Source organism: Barbus barbus (assembly GCF_936440315.1).
Source record: "Barbus barbus genome assembly, chromosome: 25".
NCBI classification, from domain to species: domain Eukaryota; kingdom Metazoa; phylum Chordata; class Actinopteri; order Cypriniformes; family Cyprinidae; genus Barbus; species Barbus barbus.
The window spans coordinates 16,452,145-16,478,504 of record NC_136753.1 but is presented as its reverse complement, the minus strand read 5'-3'; the positions used below and the strand labels follow the sequence as shown (position 1 = coordinate 16,478,504).

Sequence of the window (26,360 nt, the reverse complement as noted above, 5' to 3'; positions counted from 1 at the left end):
ATTAGCCTGCCGCATCAATTTAAACAGTCACATTTCTTTTGACCTGTTGTGAGGGAGCAATGCAGAAAAAAGACAAGATGAAGACAGAGAAGGGAAGAGGCGGCTGTTCAGAGAGAATCTTCTGATATGTGACTTTCCTCTTGCTCTGCTGCCGGTTGTGTGAGCCAGCCTGCTGATGTACAGTCAGGTCTGAGAGGTGTGAGTTTTGCCATTGACAGCTGTGAGAGAGCTGGAAGCAACTGATTTGCTCCTGGGGGATTTGACCAGACAAGCCAGGACAGGGCCTGTGAATCATAACAGTCTAAATATTACTAATGATGAATCTCAATTTGATGTTGAGGTGTGAGATCACACTCTGTTACTTCTAATATATTTCTCAGCTTCAGCTTTGTTTAACTTCGAGGTCATTTTGGGCCAGTGTTTGCATGTTAGAATCATGAAGCTGTCACTGTAATATAAGAAAGGAATTGTTTAAGCATATTCAAAAGAATGACTCATTTCACTATACTGTAAAAGCCTTACAGAATCTAAATACTAGCTACATTAATGTTTTTGAAGAGGTATTTCATGTTTTAGTTTACTGATCCTTTTTAAAAAAAAATTTAAAACTGGAAACTTTATGCGGTCATGTGTGTCTTAATGGCTTAATGCCTGATAGAGTTTTATATAATATGCAATTAGGCAAACATATTTTCATACAGCCCAAATTTTTGCAATTAGTACAGCAACAATTTTCAATATACTTGATTTTGATTTACATTTGTTGACATTGTGACCTTAAATTGAATTACAAATATCATTTAGTATAAGTTTTAGTATAAACAATTTGTGTTGCTTGATCTTGGTTTTTTTAAATGAAAGATTGTTAATTAATTGCAGGGAGACCACACCCCGCTCCCCTTGTGTTTTTTTTTTTTTTTTTTTTCCATTCCTTTATATTATTAGTTCACTGCGAATTTGACACTTGTGTTTCCAGGACTCCATGGGAGGCTCCCCCAATGATATTCGAATTTCTGACATGCGGCCGACTTTGGTAGAGACACCAATGTACAAACCAAAGGTTGTGTTACTGGGCAAGGAAAAAAAAGGTTGGCAAGACGGAGACTTGTTGATGATCTTATTGAGAGCAATTCATTATTTAACCTAATTATTTTTAATAAAAATATAACTTCATCTTCCAGTGAAATGGTCTCTTTGGTGATGTATTCCAGACTTCTCCAATTATTTGACTCCTTATAATTGGTTGCAAGCACACATCCATATCTGCCTCCATCCAATCAACAACTAATAGATAAAATCAAGTCCTTGGCCTACATTTTTTTAATAATCCATTTCACTCGGATGTATGTCACAATACAGAAGAAATGACTTGCAGCTTTAAACTGCCGCTCATTCTCTTTGATGTTTATAAATAAAGTTCTTTTATTAAAAAATCCTTCTGCAAAGCCTAAAATGCATTGTGTAATTGCACCAGAGAACACTGGAATTCACAGTTGTTGTGAGAAGCATAATAATTGGGGTTTATTTTAGACAAAATACAGTCGTTTTTCATGCATATAAACTATTTTACCTTGTATACCTTTATACCTATTATCTTTTTTTTAATGCATTCAGAGTCCACCGATGAGTCTGAGCCAGACAAAATGCATTGTTTGAACAACAGCGGATCATCTGCCACTTATTCAGACTACTCACCCTCCCAGGGATCATCTGGCTCCTCCAACCCACCTGGAAATGTCAGTAATCTGCAAACATCTGGGAAAGAGGGGCCATCACAGACTCACTGGACCAACAGGTTGGCAAGAATTTAATCACTCCCACTTATTCATTAATATGAACTAACAAACCATCTGTGCGCACATATGACATGGCAGTTGATCAAACGGTTTAGATATCCAGCTCACTGACTTTGGGGTGGCCCAAAATGGACATTGTCTCACTGGAATAGTCTTGCAATAATCATCTCATTTGGCAATAATCCAAATTTATTCAAGCCAGTAGTAACCTATCAATTGCATATTGTTTTCATTAACTGGCAATATTCATTAAATACAGAATTGCATTTAATATTTGGTGTTACTGTGATAGACAGTAGGTTGCAAATCTGTGCCTTTGTAGGGTCTCTTATTTGCCTTTTTATTAGATTGAAGGTATTAATTTTAAATTTCATATTTCTGTCCATTTTTCTGGGGTCTGAGGGTGTTATTGCGCACATCACAATTTCTCTTTCGCTCAAAGTCATGCACAGCAGTATGCCTCTTGCTGTTATCTTCAGTAAAGTGCAGCTGAAAATCCATCTCTGTTGCTCACAGTAAAAGTTTTATATCAGTACTGCTGAAAAACTTCAAATTATCACTCCTTCCACTTCCTGTTCTTCAGAAGAGCTCTTTGAGAGATTTCTGTTTTGATAACATTACATAGGCAAAATTTTATAAACATTGAAAAACTTTTTGATTAGGATGGCAGTCAACCACAGCTATGTTTTTCTTGCACTTTTCAATTTAAACATAAATTAGACTATAAGATAATTGTAGGCCTAGTTAAATTTAATGTTCAATATTTCATCTCCAATATTACACGAAGACATCAAATAAAAAGATTTTGCGAGCGTCAGCTAAAATAAAGCAAAATACGCGGAGCAATGAAGTTCTGTTGGGGTAGCGATAACCTAATAAATTTGGGCTGTACTCAAATGTTGCAGATTCAGTCCCAAGTAGTAGTAATTTTTTTTATATTATAAGAGGCATATTGACCTTGACATGAGGGTCTACAGCAGCTTCTGGTTGTTTTTTAAATGCACCACATTATGTATATATAAATGAATCATAGACGTGGAGTATTCAAGCCATTGCATTTATGAATTGTATTTAATGTTGTTTTTTTTAATCAATTCATATATTTAGACAAAAATTAGCAGCTTGTCATTGACCACATTATGTCTGTGTTAGAATTTTATGATATTGAATATGCTTGTCATATCAGTCCACGGACACATTCTTGTTTACACAATTACTTTCTATGTGCACTGATAAAATCTCAAATGTATTTTGTCTGAATACTTCAACAGGCTGGCTCAGTCTTTTCCAAAGCCCATTGAGAGTAAGCCCCTTCTGAGCCAGAGGGAAACACCTCCTTCTAGCACGCTGCAGCAGCGAGGTGAGAGGCGACCACTGAGCGACACCTTCGACAGCTGGAACGACGCCCCCCACTACGATAACACCGGTTTTGTTGCAGAGGAGACGCCTCTTGACACTCCGAGCAGCAGCGCTGGAAACCCCATGCTAGGCTCAAAGCCCCGGAGTGCCTCAATGGCACATGGCCGGCGGCCTCTCATGAGACAAGAGCGCATTGTGGGAGTCCCTCTAGAGCTCGATCAGTCACAACTCACTTTCCACACTGTTCGCACCACCCCTGAAACTGAAGTGCCTGCTCCCTCTAACCCCTGGCAAAACTGGACGAGGACTCCCAGTCCCTTCGAGGACAGGACAGCTTTCCCTTCTAAGTTGGAAATTACTCCAGCCAACAGCCCCAATCCTGATCGTAAGGACTTCGAACAGGAGATGGGGGAACTACCCGGCACTTTTCCCTCAACTAGAGCCTGGGGGTTTTTGGACCCTACGGACTCAGGGACGGGACGAGGTCATCCCAACATTTCTGCGCATATCCAGGGTGTAAAAGAACCAAACAAAGTAGGCACTATGCTTGTTAGCAAGAGTTCTGAAAGACTTGCGCCAATGATGAAGGAGGTAAAAGCGAAATTTAAGAAATCTCAGAGCATAGATGAAATCGATATGGGATCTTACAAGGTTTACAGCATCCCCTTGGACAGCTACAGTTCTAGCATAGAAAACCAGGGAAGTGTTGATAGAGCGGACCTCCCTGTACCTCTAGAACAGAGCATGTCCAGGAGCCAGTCTGCTCCAATGCTGGACGATGATCTGGATGGCTATGGTTTGAAAAGCTCTCAGCAACAGAAGCCGGCCATTCCAAAGAAATTTTACCATTTTGACCAAAGCTTCAACCCACAAGGAGCCATGGATGTTATGAAAGCGGAGAGGAGGGTTCCTCCACCGTTCCCCAATGCCCCTGAATATGTAAACCAACCTGGGAAGACGTTGCCAAAGGAACTTGTGAGCCCGAGAGGCTACCGAGGCTATCCACCAATGGAACAGATGTTTTCATTTGCTCAGACTGCAGTCACCGATGATGCCATTAATCCACAGCACTCGGTCCAGCCCCAGCGCTCCAGGCCGGGCTTCCTGAGGCGCGCTGACTCTCTGGTAAGTTCGACAGAGATGGCACTGTTCCGCAGAGTAGCTGAGAACCACGAACTGCAGCTGGCAGAGCACTACAACAGGTCTCAACAGAGCATGCTGGATCAACAGAACAGCTTGGCTACCATCACTGACACCCAGTTCCACAAGAGGAATGGTAGGTATGATGAAGATTACTCATCTTATCAAGAACCCAAAAAACCCATCATGGGTTACCCCACCAAGAGTCTGACACAACGTCGCCCCCTGTCTGCACGGAGCTACAGCACAGAGACATATGGGGCATCTCAGGCAAGGCCAGTGTCTGCCCGACCCACCATGGCTGCACTGCTAGAGAAATTGCCTTCAGATTACAATTTTAGTACATGCACTGAGAAGAGCCCTGAAGCTGACATGAAGATGAGACCTGTCTCTCAAATACAAGAGGACCCGACCTCCAAAATGCCAGTAGATTGGAGACAGCAGCTGCTTAGACACATTGAAGCAAAGAGACTAGACCGGGTGAGTAAGCAAGCTTTGCTTTTTGTTCTTCTACATAAGTGTTTGTTAGATTGATAACCTCGCAGTATTTTCAAGAAATAAATTAAACCATTATTTATTTATTTTTTTTTCTGTCTTTATTTAGTCTTATATGATTGTTGAGATCTCAATAACCAATGTTTTCAATGTTTTATATAATACGGTTGGAGTACACAAAGCTTGAATGAAGGCTGTTTAGACACATGAACAATGGGCTGAATCTCATGTGAACTATCAAGAAATGTCTGGGACACATTTCACCCCAAAATCAAAATAAAAGAAAAGAAAATTATATTCTGCCTAAAGAAAATGAAGCTTTTTCTAAGGACCATTTATTTTCATAAAATGTTGACATTGTTTTCATAAAATGTAATCAAACTCTCCCCTTTCTCAAAAAACATATTTAAGAGTAAAAGATTAAAATGAAAAAATATTTTTTATTTAGTATTTTACATTATAGCAATGGCATTTTTTCACATTATGATAATGAGTTGTCACATTAAAGTAGTTTTTTCTCACTTTTACGATAATGATAATTATGAAGGAAAATTCATTGACCTGAAAATAAGTCACAATGCCAGAAATCCTCAAATTGCTTCAAATTCTTTCTGCAAAATATAATTTATTTTTTCTTTTTAATTGGGGTGACAGTTCTTTCCTGAGATTCACCCAGTTACATGCCTTTGTTTCTGTGTAAATGGATTACCGTACTACAGCATACTTCATTGTTCACGTAATTTAGTCCTACACTGCTGCTATTAATATTTTGTAAATGTAACCGCTGTGTATCACTAATGTGTCACGTGGGCAGTAATGACGTACTGTTGTTGTTCTGTTTGTCAAGCTTACTCACTCTGTTACAGCAATGTGCAGTCCAGTGTATCCCCAGGCACAGCCCTTTTGACCTTTCTGTGTGGCACACCCATTCACTCATGTCATGTGGTTGTTTCCCTCCAATCAGAGCGCTGTCCTTAAGCACAACACAGTAAACTTCGGCATGCTGTACTCTGGAGGCTATGCTGCACCGCATGCCAGCAGAAGCATGACAATAAACTTTTACAATAACACAAAGCATGAAAACCAAACAACTCAGTGGCTACCTCTACCAAATGTGAGTATGAAGCAACTTCAGCCCCAGTTTCAGCATGAAGAAGTAAAACGTATATGAACATAACATCTCCTATGAAGACTTTCTTTTTAGATTTCTCTCTTTTGAGCGGCTTCTGCTTTAACTTATAAAACAGTGGTAATAATAATTTTGGCATTTTTTGTACACTACAATAGCCTTTTTATAAGGCAGACCATCTAACACATTTCACAGTTTAACACTAATCTAACACTTCACCTGTTCAGAGTTCCAGGCTAGACACTGTCTCTCACTGTGATGTTAAACATATATAGGTGTTTTCTGTTGCATGTGCTCAGTCTTTGTGTTTGGTCTATGCACTACAGTCTTCCTCTGTCTTTAACTCACAGAACAAAGCAATCTGTGACCGATAGTAGAGATACGTTTATGAAAGGCCTTCTTGATCCTTTTAAAATTACACCACATATCAACTTTAATCACTCATATTTAAACAGTCAGGGGCGAATACACAAAATATTATTCTTAATATCTGTGCACACAGTTCACCAACCTCTATTTGCTTATTCACCAACAGGTGTTTGGTGAATACTCTTAAGAGAATAGAGGATAGTGAACATACAAAATAGAGTCCAACCAGGTGCAGAATTAGCTCTGCACCATGAGAATTTGTAGTGCCTTGTAGTGTAAATTAGATTCAATTAGTTTAGTTAAATTAGCTAGTTAAATTAGTTTTACAGTTTTATTTTTTTTTCTTCAAATAAGCTCAATATTTCTTTGATCCAATTAACTGCAATGAATATTTAAACAGATTTTGTGTAGAACTGTCATCATAAGAGCATTTTTCTTCATCAAATAATGATCACAATATGAAAGATCGATTTAACTAAACATATGCAGATATACTGTGTTGTTAAGCATTATTTCAGCAATTTAAAGTCTCTGAATTGCAACGATTGTGTAATTGGGTGAATTACAGTGGGTTGTGCTTGTTTTATGAAACTCAGAGTAGGTTTTATTGTAATTGTTTTAATTGTTTGATAGCACTAGTTTAGAGTTGAGAAAAACAAAAAACAAACCCAACCTGGTTTAGATCAAGTTCAACGGGCTCACAATACTTATTAAAAATGTGCTCTGTCAACTCATGGATTGTCCAGAGTTTATCATCAATTCTGGGGTGTTAATAATTTTAGGAGATTATGAAATTTTTTTGAATTTAAATGCATTTACAAGACAAAGAAATTCCACTGCCACGAAAGTTTGAGAGGACAGCTTAAGGAAAATATTTGAATATATGAATGGAAGTGAATTAACTGAATTTATTCCATGAAAAGATTAAAAGTAAACACACAAGCTTAGTCATTTTAAAAGCTTTATGCATGCTAACGTTTTTACTTATGTTAAATTATATTAAATTAAAAGTTTAATATTTAATTGTTAAAATCTAATTGTTTTGCATAATGCATTAAGGATGTAATATAAATAATATATAATTTATATAAAATAACTCAATAAAAAATGCAAAATATGCAATAAAAAAATTATAATAATTAGCTGTTTAGTGTTACCATTGCAATGAACAATGCTAAAAGCCAGTTCACCTTCTTGAGCGCCGAAAAAGCTTCAGTATTATAGTCACTGAAACCAGATTTGTGCAACAGGCCTAGAACTGACTTGCAAAATTGGGAATTTTACCATGCAAAATGCTTTTTCATTTTGTAAATGCAGTGTCCTTCTAGAGCACCGTCTTGAATTCCGCTTGCTGACAGCACTATATCCTTTCAGACACCTTCACAACAGAGCAATATTTTAGATAATGGGCAAGAGGTGGTTTCACCAAGTAGCCAGTGGGCCCCGTATTCACTGGGACGAAGAGACATGCCACCAGAGAACATGAACGTCATCAAAAAGGTATTGATTTTGAAGAGTATTTTTTCTCAATTCTGTTTTTTCGATATAGGATGCACTAAGGCTGGGCGGTAAATTGAATATATTCATGATAATTGTAAATATAAAAAAAAAAAAAAAAAAAAAAAAACTGTAAAACATTTTAATATACGTTTTTATTTGGCCATTAAGTTTCCTAAAGACCACATAATTATTTTTATTTCAGTGAATCGATTCATAACTTACTCTGTGATTGACTCAAAAATTATCCCTGAAGTGTAAGTTTGATGTATTTCATGTTAATTGTTCTAGTAAAAATAAATAATAGAAAAGGAGGGCCTGTAAAATATTTTTAAAAGATAATACTTCTATTCAGCAAGGATGTATTAAATTGATCAATTATTTAATTTTTTTTTTTTTACTTTTTCTATAAAATATTAAGCAGCACAACCATTTTCAACACTTCTAAAAATGAATGCTTCTTAAATCAGTAAATTATATTAAAAAAATAAAAAGTTATTTTATGTGATAATCTACAGTAAAATTGTATTTCAAAATATTAGCCTGTTTTTACTGTATTTTTGGTTAGATAAATACAGCCTCTTTGAGCACAAAAAATTCAAAAGTTATATATATATATATATATATATATATATATATATGAAATATCACATGGTCCTAAGTATTCAGACCCTTTGCTCAGTATTTAGTAGAAGAACCCTTTTGATCTAATACAGCCATGAGTCTTTTTGGGAAAGATGCAACAAGTTTTTCACACCTGGATTTGGGGATCCTCTGCCATTCCTCCTTGCGGATCCTCTCCAGTTCTGTCAGGTTGGATGGTAAACGTTGGTGGACAGCCATTTTTAGGTCTCTCCAGAGATGCTCTTGGGTTTAAGTCAGGGCTCTGGCTGGGCCATTCAAGAACAGTCACGGAGTTGTTGTGAAGCCACTCCTTTGTTATTTTAGCTGTGTGCTTAGGGTCATTGTCTTGTTGGAAGGTAAACCTTCGGCCCAGTCTGAGGTCCTGAGCACTCTGGAGAAGGTTTTCATCCAGGATATCCCTGTACTTGGCCGCATTCATCTTTCCCTCGATTGCAACCAGTCGTCCTGTCCCTGCAGCTGAAAAACACCCCCACAGCATGACGCTGCCACCACCATGCTTCACTGTTGGGACTGTATTGGACAGGTGATGAGCAGTGCCTAGTTTTCTCCATACATACCGCTTAGAATTAAGGCCAAAAAGTTCTATCTTGGTCTCATCAGACCAGAGAATCTTCAGGTGTTTTTTAGCAAACTCCATGAGGGCTTTCATGTGTCTTGCACTGAGGAGAGGCTTCCGTCGGGCCACTCTGCCATAAAGCCCCAACTGATGGAGGGCTGCAGTGATGGTTGACTTTCTACAACTTTCTCCCATCTCCCGACTGCATCTCCGGAGGTCAGCCACAGTGATCTTTGGGTTCTTCTTTACCTCTCTCACCAAGGCTCTTCTCCCCCGATAGCTCAGTTTGGCCAGACGGCCAGCTCTAAGAAGGGTTCTGGTCGTCCCAAACATCATCCATTTAAGGATTATGGAGGCCACTGTGCTCTTAGGAACCTTAAGTGCAGCAGAAATTTTTTTGTAACCTTGGCCAGATCTGTGCCTTGCCACAATTCTGTCTCTGAGCTCTTCAGGCAGTTCCTTTGACCTCATGATTCTCATTTGCTCTGACGTGCACTGTGAGCTGTAAGGTCTTATATAGACAGGTGTGTAGCTTTCCTAATCAAGTCTAGTCAGTATAATCAAACACAACTGGACTCAAATGAAGGTGTAGAACCATCTCAAGGATGACCCGAAGAAATGGACAGCACCTGTGTTAAATATATGAGTGTCACAGCAAAGGGTCTGAATACTTAGGACCATGTGATATTTCAGTTTTTCTTTTTCAATAAATCTGCAAAAATATCAACAATTCTGTGTTTTTTTGTCAATATGGGGTGCTGTGTGTACATTAATGAGGAAAAAAAATGAACTTAAATGATTTTAGCAAATGGCTGCAATATAACAAAGAGTGAAAAATGTAAGGGGGTCTGAATACTTTCCGTACCCACTGTGTGTGTGTATATGTATATATATATATATATATATATATATATATATATATATATATATATATATATATATAAAAACAACACAAAATTAAAAAGATATATATCTTGCAAAATGATCTCTACCTAGTCTCAGATAATAAGATAAATTGTCAGCAATAATGCTAAAACTTTCTCACCTCTGAAATGATCCTGTTTTTTTTTTTTCTCCATAAGCCATGCTTGCGCTGAAATGATTCATTGCAATAGTCTGGATCTCATTATAGTTTTATTTCCACAATGAGTTTTTTAGAGAGACACCCACATGTCTCCCAAGTATTAAACCCTGTCATGTTCTACTCTTTAGTTTCCTCTGGCTTAACCTGTTATCTGTGAGATAGACATCTCTGTTGTATCGTGATTGCCACGTTTATTTTTTCAAATGCCAGGGTTAATTACTACCTGCTGTCGTGATTCATTTCACAACGCATGTTCTCGCTCGGTCTCCTTAGCAACCTCACTCTATTGGTGAATGTCTTTAGGTTGTCGCTCAATATTGTGGAACATTTTGCTTCTGCTGACACATTTAGTGTTATGAAGAAAATTCTAATTAAATTAAATAGGGAAATCAAAATGTCATAAGGTACTGTGTAGCTAATACATGTCTTTGTGCCTGTAATGATATGAAGGAGCTTGTCGTCTGTATGAAGTCTACATCATTAAATGTTTGCCTAATGTTTGCCCACAGCCTGGTGTTCACAATCCCCATCAACAACAGACTATGATGATAACCTCAGCCAACCCTTCCCACCGGACGGCCCGTGACCAGCAGTATGAGGGGGCCATCAACAAGGTGTCCATCCAGCAGTACCAGTCACCTCTGCCCATGCCCATCCCCACCACCAGCCCCCGGCCTCAGAGTGCCCGCTGCTTCATCCAGACTAAAGGCCAGAAGAGTATGGATGGCTTTCCAGAGCAGGTACAGGTCCTCTCTCAGAATAAATTCAAATAAAATGCCAAGAAATGGACAGTTACAAATGGATGCAAGAAAGAAGACCAATTAACCCTTCACAAAGACTCCCTTTGTTACTTTTGCTATGTCCGACATGTCACACATCATGTTCTCACGCAGTGAAAAATACATTGCGGAGCAAAGAGAAACTGACAATGTGCCGACAGACAAGAGATAGCAGGTTACTTCTGGTATGAAACACAGTCTCAGTTTTAAAATGTGGTAATTTTTTGAGAAATTCAAACAATAAATACTGTTTTGTGGCTCTTTAATGTGTTGTGACAGCTCGCTGTAGTGCCTCAGTTCAAGCGGCACGTGAACCGATAATCTTTTCTTATTTCCTTAAAGCACAAAATAAACAGGAATGAACATCAGAAGCATAGGCAGAGCGTGTAAGGCTGGGCAAGGCTTAGCCTTCCCCTGGCCACGGGTCTGAAATCAACAGTGGCTTGGGGCAAAAATGCCACCAAATTGGACAAATATGCCCCTGTACAATTAAACTAAATCTATTAAGGATGTCACAAAATAAAGTGGAAATGAAATGAAGTGTCAATTGCAGCATTAAATTTAGATCTGCTAATGACGCATCAAATTATGCGTTTTTACAGCGTTCTGCAAAATAACAAATCATACATGATTCTGCTGAGCTTATGAATACAATGGCCAATCAGAAGCATTATCGCTGAAACGCCGAGTTGTGTTGAGCGTGCACACGCTGACTGAATTCTAAACTCTCTCATCATAAACGGCAAAGTGGAAATGTACGTAAGTACGATGTAAGAGATTCAGTTGACATTGTAGGCAGCTTTGATTATTATGGGGGAGTTTTTTCAGCCTGCTTAAACTCACGGTAGACTGAAGTCAGTCATGTTCTTTGATAATGTAAATGTTCTTTGCTTGCTTTTTGTATATAATTTATGTGCTGTTTGAATAAATGTGGAAATGAAAGCGTTAGAATTAGTAACTTACAATGTTTTTATTAAATTATCACATTATATACAAATTCAGTCATATTAAAAATATTTTGTGACATGACACCCATATCTGGTACTTATGGAAGCCTTTTTCCACCACTGAAAAAAAAAAAAGGTAATTGGACAGAATTTGTCAGAATTGGCTACGAGATATAAACTCGCAAATTGCGAGAGAGTAAAATTTACCTTGTTTTATTTTTATTAAGTGGTTAATAGATTACACTAACATTAGGCACATTTTAGCCTTACCCTGGAATCAGTTCCCCCTCCGCCTGTGAACAGAAGGTATTTTATTTCAGCCGTGGAAAGACATCAATACACACAATTTGCAAATTTAAAGTGCCCATATTATGCCTTTTCGAATATTACCTTTCGTGCAGTGTCATGTAGCTGTATGTGAACAAACTACCTGCAAAGTTGTGAAGCTGACAGTGCACAATAAATAATATTGTCTATAAAAAAAAAAAGTTGGCTCGCAATCGCCTAAACGAGTCGTCAGGAATTCGAATCTTATTCTGTTATATGTCACGAAGTAACACATTTATATAATGTCCGCCCACGTTTTACGTCACAAACAACTTGCCCACCCACAAACACAGTAAAATTTCCATGTGGTTAACATCATGTATCCTACACTGTGCGAATAAATGTGTTTTACTTTCACTTCCAAAAGATGAAGCTACAAAGAATCAGTGGTTAAGATAAAAAAAATTTCAACAACACCTCAGCAGTACAATTCCAATCTTGTGTTACCCTCATTTTACTGACGGCTGCTTTTCCAATCTCGGGGAGTTCAACACGGGATTCACCAAACCCTTGCTCTAAAAAGATGGATCAGTGCCCAGTTTATTTGGACCTGCTTGCTCCTCTGAACCTCTTCCTGTAAGTATGATTAATAATTGATTATTGTATTTTCTAGCGATCGTTCAAAATACATAGTTGTGTGTTTTATGTTGTGTAAACCCTGAAGAGTCTTGCTAACCGGCTAACTCCCGTTTCTGTAGTTCTGTTCAGCTGTGGGCCCACTGTAGTCTAAACATTTGTCGATTGATGCAGCTTGACTGTCTGTCTGTCTTATTAGTTGGTGTAACTTAATGATAAAGGATTGCGCATGACTTTAGTTTACACACAGCGTAATGCATTATGTAATGTTGAAGTTTACAACATAGAGGTGTGCCCAACTGTGAGCAGTAGTAAGTAGTGGGGAAGTCGTGGCCTAATGGTTAGAGAGTCGGACTTGTAATCCAAAGGTTGCGGGTTCGAGTCTCGGGCCGGCAGGAATTGTAGGTGGGGGGAGTGAATGTCCAGCGCTCTCTCCACCCTCAATACCACGACTGAGGTGCCCTTGAGCAAGGCACCGAACCCCCAACTGCTCCCCGGGCGCTGCAGCATAAAATGGCTGCCCACTGCTCCGGGTGTGTGTTCACTGCTGTGTGTGTGCACGTTGGATGGGTTAAATGCAGAGCACGAATTCCGAGTATGGGTCACCATACTTGGCTGAATGTCACTTCACTTTAGTAGTGAGTAGTAGTAAGTTATCTCTCCCTCGTGTCCTGCAAAAGAGCAATAGCCAGGTGGTCACCCTACAAGTAGTTTCAGCCTCAGACGTCATGCCCACAGATCGTTGACTAAACGTCTGATGCATTCGGCCTAAGTCTCTTTAAGTATTCTAGTCTTTGATATGGCACACTTTTCTGGAAACACTTCAGGAGTTTCGAAGTCGTCGTAGGATTGGTTAGATTATACAGGATTTCCAGGAGACGTGTGTGTGGTGTTCTTTAACGTTCCGCCTGGAAACAAAGATGCCGTGACGCCAAACCCCCTCACGAAAGAAGAAAGCCATGTGTTTACAACTGTGACGACGAGCGCTTATCAGGGTCAACTACACGCTGGATTTTCAAAAGTATGTGAAATATTTTAAGTTCGCGGCATAGAATCTTTAAAAAGCATCTGAGAGGTTTACACACACTGTAATTGTAGCGACATTTCCACGCCCCTAAACAAACTATGATCGGCTGTTTTACATGTCGGTCAAACGACATCATGGGCGGGCCTTGGCCAATGAAAGCTGCCATCTATCCAGACCTTCAGCCGTCAGTCTGAAGGTCTGGCTACGCGAGACTACCCTAAAGTAATGTCAACGATTTTTACTTTTTGGGTACAAGGTCTTTGATTTTTCAAGGTCTCTAAATTTTTATCGAATTAGATGTACAAAATGTTGTTTATAAACGTAATACAGTGTTTTATCAAATGTTTTCTGTGTACTTATCTTTTAGTTTGTAATTATAATTTTCTACTTTTTCTTTTAGAGTACATCACAGCAGCACATTGTTTCACAACCCGTCTCAACTACAGGCATACGTAATGAGGTGGCTTGTCAGACTGACCTTCCGCAATTTAGGACAGTGGCAACAAACAACTGAATTGGCTAAAATATCAGTTGGCACTCAACTTTCCGGCAGTACACTGAAAGACATACACATGAGAAGCAAAGGTGAATATTTCAGACATAAATGTGTTGCAGTATTTTTTTTTCAAGTCATACTTTGTGTTTATTTTTGCACTACATGAAAATGATTGTGTGTGTTAATGTTTTTATTTTCAGGCTCACAGGCAACGGTTTCTTGTGTGACAATTGGAACGGTAATCACTTAAACTTTCTATGCTCCATTCTCATCCACACCTGTAAAGAGTCATAGTTATAGACCACTCAAAAGACCTCGTCTGGAGTTGGAGGACGAGGAGGAGGAAGGGTTTAACAGAGACGAACTCCAAACAGAACCTCACGACTCAACTTTTAACCCAGGCGACTCTACAGTTTCAGAGCAATCAGAAATGTCGTAAGTAATACACCATTTATGGTACTAAGAGGGTTTACAAACAAAAGATGGAAAGGTAAATTTACATAAGTATTTATTTTTCTTGTTTTAGGTTTGTGCAAAGGTCTATACATGGTGACACAAAATATATTGTTTTCGAAACCTGTCTGATTGAGTTTTTTGCAATCTGTCCCATATGCAAGTCAAAGTCTGATGTGTAGACACACCGAATGGGTACATTTGTGGCAATGAGCCAGCTTTGCCCCAAATGTAGTTACCTCAGGAAATAGCATAGCCAGCCGACATGCTGGAAGTACACCCTTCGCTTATCTGCAGCCACCTATTTTACAGGAGGATCATTCATTCAAGTACAAAAGGTACGCATGTATAAAACTAAGTCTGCACAATTTCAGATTGTGTTCTCTATATTACCATTTTACTACTTTTCTGTATTCATAGATTTGCAATGCCATGGAGAAATTTTCCAATATGACACTTTCAGAAGACATTGTCGTAGTTTCTTAGAGCCAGCCATTATACACACTTGGAAAAGTCAACAACAAAATCTGTTCCAGAAGTTCCAACAGATGGGAAACTATAACTGTATAACTGGAATAAATGCAGTAACTGGAGACATGCATGCAGACTCACCAGGTAAACTATGAGTCTGTCGGAAATGAATAAAAAATATATATATTTCAATTATGTATTGTTGAACCTTGTAAAATCACATTTTGAAACATAATTATGTCCGCATCCTTGTCATGATATGTAGGGCATTCAGCCAAATAAGGTAGCTACACAGTAATGCACATGGAGAGCAACACGATTTTGGACCTCCAGCTTGTTCAGGTGTGTTATCGGTTTTATATAAAAACATGACTGACCTTTAACATTTTATTGCTTATGTTACAATTTTTTTTTTGCTGCATACCTAGAGCAATGAAGTTGGCGGAAGTTATTACATGGAGAAAGAGGCCTCAAGAGATGTCTGGATCTGTTGGAGTGTAACAGTTTAGCAGTGGACTACATTTGGCGCTTTTCCACTGTATGGTACGGCACGGTACGGTTCAGTACGGCTCACATGTGGGGGGTGGGGAGGGTCTCCACTGGGTACAGAACCTGATACTTTTTTTAGTAGCACCTTGGCCGAGGTTCCAAGCGAACCGTACCGTTACCAAAACGTGACGTGTAAACTCTGCTGATCACTGATTGGCCGGATAAAATCTTCACTGTCTGCGTCATTGAACTTGCGGCACGATACACAACATACCCACTAGATTTAAATCGGCACAGCCAGCAAAGGATCGAATCGAACGCAACTGTTCTGAATGAGCGCACCTTTCTTTTAATAATCAAAAAATGGCTATTTCGTTGTCTGTTGAGGAAGTACAGACATTCCTCTCGTTAATAGCCGAGGAGCGGATCCAGCGAGAGCTTGATGGAGCAACGCGTAAGTTTTTCAGGAGTCATGGCAGTAGAGCCGGCGCAACTATAACGGCACGTGAATAATCCTGCCCACTCTAAAGCGGTACTAAACTGCAGTGGAAACGCAAACCGAATGTTTTTTGGCACTAATTCCTTACTTTCTGTAAATCAGGTTTGTCTAAGAAGTTACAAAAACTGTCAAAAAACAAGGACTGTGCATTGCTGAAGAGGGGGCAACATAGCATTAGGAACCATGTTTATTGGTGCGCTACTTCATCCACATCAGGTCCAGAGAAGGTGGCCAAGTGAACTTCAGTGGTGAACCATCTTCAGAATGTGCATGTTCACAACAATTCCATTTTTCCAAGGTGTGAACATCCTGATCGGGTATCCAATGATCCAAAGAAATGGTTTGAACTAGGTAATTATACACTGCAAAAAATGCTTTTCTTACTTAGATTTTTTGTCTTGTTTCCAGCCAAAATATCTAAAAATTCTTAAATCAAGAAGGATTTTCTAGACAAGTAAAAATTGTCTTATCAGAAAAAACAAGTCAAAAATCCATAACTTTTTGTCAGCAAAGTCTGAAGATGATCTGACTCAATTTTGGTGAAAAATCAGACAAACGGTTGAGGAGGAGTTCGAAATAGTAGGATTTCAACATGAATCAAAATGGCAGACAGGAAGTTTGGCTGACTATGGCAACATTGGTATCACTGTTCTCAGCATGACCCAAAACATTTATTAATACAAGTCTCATTAAAATAGGCTAAATTTACAGAACGCTATTAGCATTTATTTGAAATTTCATTATAACGTTTGACCACAAGGTGGCACTGTCTCAACTTTTTGAGTACTTTCAGGTCATGGTCTCGATGGTACATACAAAGTTTCGTAATGGTACACCAATGCATTCGAAAAATATAACATTTTATATCATAATACTCTATTGTAGTCAATGGTAATTTCATGTTTTGGTCAATTATAGCACCACCAAGAGTCAAAATCGCACCAATTTTTTTGTGTGTCCTCAGAATATGCCCATACATGTGTGCGTCAAATTTGGTGAAAATATCTCATTTTGTTTTGGAGTTATACACATTTTTGTACAGGAGAAGAGAAAAAAAATGACTGACTGCCGACTTTGTTTGCATTTTTGTGGCGCTTACTATCAAAATTTTGGCAATTGGGCATTACCATGTTGCCGGCACGCTATGTTTCCAAATTTCCTATGGTGGTTTCGTGTCAATCGGAGTAACTGTTTCCAAGATATTGGCAAATGTTTTTAAGTGCTAAAATCCAACGTTGCACAAACCATAAGACAAAACCTGGCAAGTTTGGTATTGCTGGACTCGGCAATGATTCAGGAGTCTAAAAAGGTGACTCTCGTGAAAATAAGTCTACCACACCCAAAGTTATAAACATGTGAATATTTGATTTTACCACTAGGTGGCGCTGGCTCGAAACTTCTCAGGCTCCTTCAGGGCATCGTGCTGATGACCCATTCCAAGTTTTGTAATGATACGTCAATGCGTTCGTAAAATATAGCATTTGACTACAAAATAAAAAATGGCCGACGTCCAAAATGGCTGACATGGGAAAATTGGTTCGACTCGGCATGATGCACCGAATGTATAAACGTAACGTATAAAATCCCGCCGTGTCACAGCGATGGAGCCAAGCTCGACTAAGTATGTCAAGTTTCACATTCGGAGCCGTAATGAGAACGGCAATGATATTGGCGCTCTTAGTAAACACAGCTCAGGTCTACAGGACCTAGTCGAAACCATGTAAAGTCAGCTAGACGATGCCGCGTCACATCAGGGGCGGAGTTAACTCCGGTGAAGCCCTAGCCTCAGATACAGTGTTCAGCACGCGCTGAGGAAGCGCATCTGTTACTGGCAAGCTCCGTCGAGCGGCCAGACATGAAGGCTCCATGACTCCGGATTTGGGTGCCAAATCGTCCCTTGTGCTTGAGAGAGAAGGTCCCTCTTCAGTGGGATAGTCCACGGGGGGGGGCTACCAGCATCTCCACCAGTTCTGGGAACCACGGCTGATTGGGCCATTTTGGTGCCACTAACAGAACAGATTCCTCTTCCTCTCTGATTTTGCAAAGCACGCGAGGCAGAAGTTTCACTGGAGGAAAGGCATACTTGCGTACTTTCGGCCAGCTGTGAGCTAGTGCATCCACTCCCAGGGGAGAGTGTGTCAGTGAATAAAACAGCGGGCAGTGAGTGTTCTCCGCTGATGCGAAGAGATCCACCTCCGCCCTGCCGAATACACTCCAAATCATTTTGACTGTCAAAGGGTGTAATCTCCACTCCTCGTGGATTATCCCGCCCCTCGACAGTAAATCCGCGCCGTAGTTCAGGCGTCCGGGGACATGTACTGCCCGGATGGAGAGGAGTTGTCGATCTGCCCACAGAAGGAGGTCTCTCGCCAGTTGCAGCAGTGGTCGTGAGTTCACACCGCCTTGGTGATTTATAAACGCTACCACTGTCATGCTGTCCGTCCTGATGAGAATGTGACGGTGAAGAATGTCTGGGAGAAAGCACTCGAGCGCTAGGTGCACAGCACGGAGCTCCAGACAGTTTATGTGCCATGACTTCTCCGTTTCTGACCACGTCCCGAAGGCTGGTCTGCCATCGCATACGGCTTCCCAACCCGTACTCGATGCATCTGTCGTAACGTTATTTCTCCTGATCACTTGGCCAATACGAACACCCCGGCGATATAGAGTCATATCGCGCCAAGGGTTCAGCGTATGCAAACAGTCGCGCGTCACTTTGATGCGCAAGGTGCCCGTGCGCCATGCGTTCTGTGGCACCCGGCTCTTTAGCCAGAGCTGAAGCGGACGCATATGTAGGAGCCCTAGATTGCACACTGTCGAGGCGGCAGCCATCTGGCCGAGCGTCCTCTGAAAGCATTTCTGCGGGGGAGACGCCCTAGTTTGAAGACTGCGAGAGAACTGATCAGTTTTCGTGAGCGCTCCTCCGACAGACGCGCTCGCGTTTTTATTGAGTTCAGCTCTACTCCTAAAAAGGAGATGTTCTGGCTCGGTACCAGCATGCTCTTTTGCATATTTACAGTCAGTCCTAAGCTCTGAACGTGAGCGAGGAGTCTGAGTTTGTCGCTGAGCAGCGCGCTCTCTCTGACTGGGCTAACTTTTTTCTTTTTTTTTTTCACTAGCCAGTCATCGCGATAGTTCAGGATGCGCATTCCGCTCTGCTTCAGAGGAGAGAGAGCAGCATTCATGCATTTCGTAAACGTACGAGGGGCCAGACATAAGCCAAAGGGCAGGACCGTGAATTGGTACGCTATCCCTTCGAATGCAAATGACAGGAAGCGCCTGTGGCGGGGGGCTGCCTGAATGTGAAAATAAGCATCCTTTAAATCCACGGAGATACACCAATCTCCCGTTCTGATATGTGAGAGGATTTGTCTCAGCGTAATCATTTTGAACGAGCGCTTTGAAAGCGTGCGATTCAGCGGTCTCAGGTCCAAGATTGGGCAGAGCCCGCCGACTTTCTTTGGCACCAGAAAATAACGACTGTAGAAGCCCCTCTCGCGGTCTGTGAGGGGGACTGCCTCTACAGCGCGCTTTGCGAGAAGGTTGTGAATTTCCTCTCGCAGAACTGAGACATTCTGCTCCCGTACAGTGGACATTAACACACCGTAGAAACGGGGAGGTCTGCGGAAGAACTGAAGCGTGTAGCCGTTCTTTATTGATTTCATAACCCACTCTGATACCCCTGGCAGTGCCTGCCACGCTTCTGTGAACTGTGACAGCGGGCGAGGCGGACTGCACACCGTGAGGGATAAGTCGCCGTTGGGGAGCGGGGAGTTTAATGCCACACGAGTGTGAGAGTGAGTGATGGGGGAGAGGGGAGTGAGAGGAAAATTGCCCTGATATTGAGGTGATTTTTGTATTTTTTTTTACTTTATTGCACTGCACTGTGGAACAGTCAAAACACAAACATGACAATTGTTCTCGCCGCCCGCCACAGGCAAGGTGGCGTGGTGAACACACACAGCGGAGCGAGCAGACTTTCTCAGTGGCTCGTCTTCGGTGCTGAGTGTAGCTTTCCTCCTCCGAGAGACAACATCAGGAACGCGGCTTTAATTCCGTAGCCGGTGGCCTGCTGTCTCTGTCAGGGCGGGGTCTCTGGCCCTTCGAGCCCTGGCGGCGCTTCGGCCAAGGCTGTCTTGACCTCACCGCCGGCTCATGCTCGCGCCGAACCGCAGTAGGAGGGGCGAACGGTCTTCCCGCGCGCTGCGCTGAGGATGAGCGGGAACGCGCAGGAGGGATCGCGCCAGCGCACTTTGGTAAGAAGTGGCTAATGGCCTTCGTTTGCTTCTGCGCTTCAACGAAGCGCTCCGTGAACGTCTCTACCGCCGCTCCAAAGAGACCTGAGGGATTCACGGGAGCGTCCAGAAGAGCCGTCTTCTCTGAATCGTTCAACTCGGTCAGAGTCAGCCACAGGTGACGATCCAGCACCACAAGATTCCCCATATTGCGGCCGATCGCTCGACCTGTCACCTTCGTCGCTCTGAGGGCCAGATCTGTGGCACGTCGGAGCTCTTTGAAGACTTCAGGGTCCGGGCCACCTTCATCCAGGGGCCACGACTTCGCTATCTCGTCGTGCACCTCCGGGAAAAAGGGGCCAGGTCTCCGCGGGGTGTCCTTTCGGCCGCTGTCTGACTGGAGGAACCACTTGTCGAGACGGCTTCTGGCCGGCTCGGTAGGAGGCGCCCACTCCAGACCGAGCTATCAACCGCCTTGGTCAGGACGTGTAGGAGCTCAACATCACTGTGATGGAGGTCCCCAGCGTCACTGCTGGGCGCAGTGTAATCCAGTGGGCTGTTGGACCCACTCCTCTCTCGCAGACGCTGCCACCGAGATGGCATCATCCTCATCCTCTTCCATGGCTCCGAAAGACACCACATCTTGCGCGCTGGGGGAGGGGCGGAGATCAGCGGCCATGAAGCGCACTGGAAGGGGACCTGCAGCAGGGGGGTGAGAAGCGTGTGGGCACTGAGCCGGCGCGGTCTCGTCACCCGACCCGGACAGATCCGCATTAGAAACTCGCGGCACTTTACTCTTTGGCTCAGAGGAAGAGCGCAGCAGAGCTAGTTGGGCGAGTTCATCGCCTTGGACGATGGCCACACAGAGCCTGAGAGTCCGGAGACTCATATCTCCGCAGTGGGGGCAGTCCGACCCCCCGAGCGCCGCCTCTGCGTGGGCGCGACCCAGGCAGAAGACGCACGATTCGTGGCCATCAGAGGGTTCGATTGGCTCTACACAGGAGAGGCAATCGCGAGAGGTCATCTTTGTTCGTCCGAAGCTCACTGGAACACAGCAGGGGAAGAAGTCGTGTCCGCTGCAGCGTGTAGATCACGGTGAGTAGTAGATTGTTTTGATAGGCTTCTTGCTGAAGGAAAAAAATTCTGAATGGATGACGTACAAGCGCTGCTTTATATAGTGACGAGCCCCCTCATATTTCGCGCGCTTGAACGCCATTGGCCAGTTTCACTGCCGTGATTCAATAAGGCTTCAGTAATATTCGAGGAAAATGTATTTCCCAAAGCAATGTAGAGTGACCGAATTGAAGGGGAACCAGGCTCTACCCACGAAGCGCTCGCGCTGAAAGCACCTCTCTTCACGTGATCAGTGAAATCTGACTCCTGCTGCTGCGGCTGGCAGCGCGCGCTGTATGAAGCAGACGCTTTGGAGCAGCGCAGACCAGGCACTCGTACAAATGCGACCACGTAAAATTTTAACTAGCAAAAAATGACCATTTTGGTCGCAGTCTAGAGCCCTGGCATGTTAAATTTAATCTTCGTATTACAACAATAAAAAAATGTATTTATAAAAAAGCTTTAGCAGCAACACTAATATTAGCAGTAAGCAAAATAAACGTAGAATGTCTAATGTTTTCAAATGGAGAAAATAAATAAAGGACAGGAGTCATAACTTCATTTTTAACTACAGTTTTAGTAGGTTTATAAGCCGTTTAATAGGCTAAAGAGTGAAGAATAATTCACTGGATAATGTTAATTCACTGAATAATATTCTCTGGAATATTGGAATATAACAAGCATTGTATTTTATTGCATTTCTCAACTGGCATGCTCTAAATTATGCTGCTGACAGCGCGGTTTATTATGCATTTACACAGAACTATAGGCTACTCAAACTGCGATCGATTGCAGAGAATTTCCACAGAGTTATATTAATTTAGATGTTTATAAACGAAATAATGGTTATATAGTAAGTGTTAACACAATTGAGGGTGCTTCAAAAAAGTGAATCTTGTTAAAAGTTACATGCAGTGGCCGAGCTGAGCATTTCTTGAGCATCAACCTCTGAGTGAACTGCAATATGAAAGCGACTTCACGAGACTAATGATGAGCATATAGACAACAGAGAGAGAATTAAATTCAATGCTTTTATTTCCAACATGCAATCATTCATGGCTGTATTATTTAATTAATGCAAAGTTACGTCTTTATTTGGAGAGGACTTGACGGATTATCTACGTGACTCCGACTTCACGAGACTAATAGACCACAGAGAGAGAATTCAATTCAGCGCTTTTATTTCCAACATGCTCTGATTCATGGCTGTGTTATTTCAGGCAAAGTTATATCTTTATAGGGACAGGGTTTGACAGAGTATCTTATTTATCATATTTCTTAGAGCCAAGTTGCATAAACTATATATCAGGCATTTATGTAATACATCTAATTTGTTCATTAATGACTAATATTAAATAGTTTACCAACTACAGCAAATCAAGTACCTGCACGCCGTTGTTGTTGTTGTCACGTCTCCCCTCAGATGCGCTGCAATTGCGATCCTGCGCGCAATTCTCAAAATGTCCACAAGATGGCGGTGTTTATCGGTAATCCGATATTACAAAACCGATATCTGATTATGGAAAAATGCTTAAATATCAGGAAAAATATTGGTAAATCGATATATCGGTCGATCTCTACTAGGTGGCACAGCGCCGAAACACTGCAGGTAGCCTCAGGTCATGCTTGTTATAACACACACCAAGTTTGGTCTCAATACGCCAAACCTTTGCGGAGATATAGCCTCAAATCATAGAATTTCATAGAATTTGTTCTAACTAATGTTGGAGTAATTGACTTGAATTCCATAACTTTTTTGCCAGCATGGTCTGTAGATGATCTGAGCCAATTTTGGTGAAAATCGGACGAACCGTTTAAGATGAGTTCAAAAAAAGTAGGTTTTACAAACAATTGAAAATAGCGAAAAAACTGAACCTTACGATTCGACTCAGCATGTGCCAAGGATGCAAAGGAAAAAATAATTTTCCTTCTGTGCCTTAAGGTTCAACAGTTACTAGCATAAACATGAGTGAAATTTTGGACAAGTGGTAGCGCTAGAGACTTCAAATTTGCTATGGTTAATGTTGAGACTGTCCTCTATCAGTGTGCCAAATTTGACAACTTTCCTGCAATCGGTTCCATGGGCTGCCATAGACGCAATGACGGAAGAAGAAACAGAACAATAACACCACCACCAACGGATACAATCGGTGCCTACGCACCTTCGTTGCTTGGCCCCTAATAATAGAACACCAAAAGATACAATAGGTGCCATCGCACCTTCTGTGCTTGGCCCCTAATTAAGTGAGTTTTTGCTCGAAACAAGCTAAATAATCTGCCAATGGGGTAAGCAAAATCATCTTGTTTTCTGTTTGAAAAGACTATTTTGCTTACCCCATTGGCAGATTATTTTGCTTGTTTCAAGCAAAAACTCTCTCAATTTTGACTTGTGAAATTGTGAATTTGACAATAACCGTTTTTTTTGTGAAAACAAGACAATTTTTACTTATCAAAAAATTCTTAAATCAAGAAGGCTTTTCTAGACATTTTGGCTGGAAACAAGACAAAAAAGTCTAAGTAAGAAAAGCCTTTTTTGCAGCGTAGATGTTCATTCGTGGCCTAATGGATAGAGAGTTGGACTTGTAGCCCGAAGGTCGTGGGTTCGAGTCTCAGGTCCGAAAGGGATTGTAGGTGGGGGAGTAAATAACCAACACTCTCCACCCTCAATACCACGACTGAGGTGAGACCCTTGAGCAAGGCACCAAACCCCCAACTGCGCCGCAGCATTGACTGCCCACTGCTCCGTTCACTACTGTGTGTACACTTGGATGGGTTAAATGCAGAGCACAAATTTCGAGTATGGGTCCCTTTTAATGTCTAACAAGTGCTGTTAATAACCAAATTAATTTATTTTACCATTTGCATAGTCATGTATTGTACAATAATACATTTTCATTACAATGTAGGGTCGCTGGCAATTCACAAGGTTGAGCAACAAGAGGGTTCTGTGGAGAAGCTGAGTCACCATTTTCAAACTTCATCACTAGAGGCTTTCCACATCCCTCACACCCAAAAATGTAGTGTTCCCTTTCATGGGAATGTTGTGCAGGTACTACAGATTTTTTAAAACTATTATTAAACATTTTTTAGTGGGGCTATGATGTATTGGTTGTTTGTTCTTACAGACTGTACCTTGCAGTACTGCATCACAATGAGAATGCAAACAGAGAACAAGCCACAACCTCAGAAGGAGAGACGGTGTACAAAATGGTCTTCTCAAAGTCCAAAAAGGGAGAATGCACTGCAAAGCCTTGGAAAACAGATCCAACATATAGTAAGTTAGGAAACTTTTTTTTTACTGCAATAAAGTAAAATATTTATATACATATTTGACGGTCTTTTTTTGGGGGGCAGATTACGTGGAGGAGCTATTGAGGCTTGTTTTCGAGGTGTTTATCGACCCCACTCCATTTGTCGATCAGTTAAAGTCAATCCCCATTCCCACAGACCTTTGTTCGGAGTTTGAGAGACCATCAAAGGAGGAAACAGTTGCCCACCATGTCTCCAGATTCACTCAAGAGGTGGTCGGAAGCCAACATACTAATCAGTCGAGTCTGGAAACTCCTAGTGTATCCGGACTACAACACAGGACGGAATTACAACTCGGACATGTCGACCCAAGTAGCCCCAGCACCAGCTAACAAAGCGATACGACAGATGACGAAATTGCCTACCGTCCAAAAACAGAATATTCATGCCCAAATTGTAAATATGTACATTGCTATTTTACAAACTTTTAAATATAAAACTTATTTCAGAACAAAACTGGGTTCAATGTCATTTCTTGAGTCAAGTTATGTAAAAACGTAGTTATATTAATTTGTAAAAAAAATTATGCTTTATCAAGTAAAACACTCTTACTCTTTTGATCTGTGCCTTATTGGTACGTAGTCACTTCTATATATCCTGCGGATGTTCTGCAGGGTATATGGATTTAAGCAGTTGGGTTCAAAGCTTGGATGGTGTACCATGCATATTGGAGGGACAGGAGTCTGGTTAATTCGTCTTAGAACCTAAGGAGGAAATTATGACAATTACTCTCCAGAAAATTATAACAGAAATATTAGATGTTGTCTTAACAGGTAACAACACTAAAGACCTTGCTTTTAGAACAAATATATTTAAAAAATATTCTAAACTTTACAAGTAACGCAAACTATGTGCTAGCATTCCATAACATTACACTTAGTTTTTGACACCTCTTACAGAGAAATATTGCAGAAACGTATTATGCTACCTGTCATACTTCGCAGCAGCAGAGGTTTTCACCTTCGCTTGGCATTCTGATACAGTTCCCACACATGCACATATAAAATTATAACAATGATGATGCTATCACATCTTATAATTACCACAAACTTGTTAACACTTGACACCAGTGTTTTTGCAGTAACTAACTTCAAGCTACACATGACAATGAGATTAATACAACACTTCTACTGTCACTTCTAATGTCACCATCAATCACTATTTAGTGTTTGTAATAACTTGTGACTGCGATCCCGTGTGGATTTTAGTCAAATGATGAGGCAGAAATATGTTGTTAGTACCATTCTAGAAAAATTGTATGTGGAAGATGTTACATCTTCTGTGGGGCATGAAGAAAAATTTATGTAACTTGTAGTGTAACTAATTACTGTTGCTGGAAAGTAATAAGTAAAGTAACAATATTACTCTTGAAAGGAGTAACTAGTAATGAGTAATATATTACATTGAGTAACTAGCCCAACACTGCTTGACACTTACCACTGAGAAACATCCAGCTCCAGTCGTTCTTGCAAATCAGTTTCTTGTCGATCAGCCGCTTCAACCATTTCATCATCAGACTCCAGCTTGAATTGGTAAGGTACAATCTATACCAGGGCTATTCAATTAACT

The 26,360-nt window shown here is 41.1% G+C and overlaps 2 protein-coding genes across 6 annotated transcripts in view; both read left to right on the top strand.

Moving 5' to 3' along the window:
- Positions 1–26,360, top strand: part of LOC306844987 (leucine-rich repeat-containing protein 7-like) — a gene marked incomplete at both ends in the record, with an annotated part of 75,236 nt that overhangs the window by 42,111 nt on the left and 6,765 nt on the right. For 3 of the 5 annotated variants that reach the window (XM_079377459.1, XM_079377462.1, XM_079377461.1), the window contains 6 exons: positions 977–1,088; positions 1,615–1,795; positions 3,068–4,775; positions 5,755–5,904; positions 7,663–7,788; positions 10,580–10,810. In XM_079377459.1, coding sequence (XP_079233585.1) covers positions 977–1,088; positions 1,615–1,795; positions 3,068–4,775; positions 5,755–5,904; positions 7,663–7,788; positions 10,580–10,810 — 2,508 coding nt within the window. Of the gene's footprint in view, positions 1–976; positions 1,089–1,614; positions 1,796–3,067; positions 4,776–5,754; positions 5,905–7,662; positions 7,789–10,546; positions 10,811–26,360 lie in introns of all 5 variants that reach the window. The other 2 variants (XM_079377463.1, XM_079377460.1) reach the window with 2 other exon arrangements.
- On the top strand, positions 14,127–25,240 carry LOC306844988 (uncharacterized protein). The gene is made up of 9 exons (XM_079377464.1): positions 14,127–14,311; positions 14,423–14,657; positions 14,749–15,013; positions 15,096–15,290; positions 15,412–15,488; positions 15,575–15,699; positions 24,389–24,531; positions 24,608–24,756; positions 24,837–25,240. Exons 7-9 carry the CDS (start codon positions 24,515–24,517, stop codon positions 25,121–25,123), a joined length of 453 nt encoding a protein of 150 aa, XP_079233590.1. The 5' UTR covers positions 14,127–14,311; positions 14,423–14,657; positions 14,749–15,013; positions 15,096–15,290; positions 15,412–15,488; positions 15,575–15,699; positions 24,389–24,514; the 3' UTR covers positions 25,124–25,240.

Coding starts and splice junctions, on each gene's coding strand:
- LOC306844988 (XM_079377464.1), top strand. Junction 24,757..24,836: donor GAAAACAGATCCAACATATA/GTAAGTTAGGAA, acceptor TTTGGGGGGCAG/ATTACGTGGAGGAGCTATTG.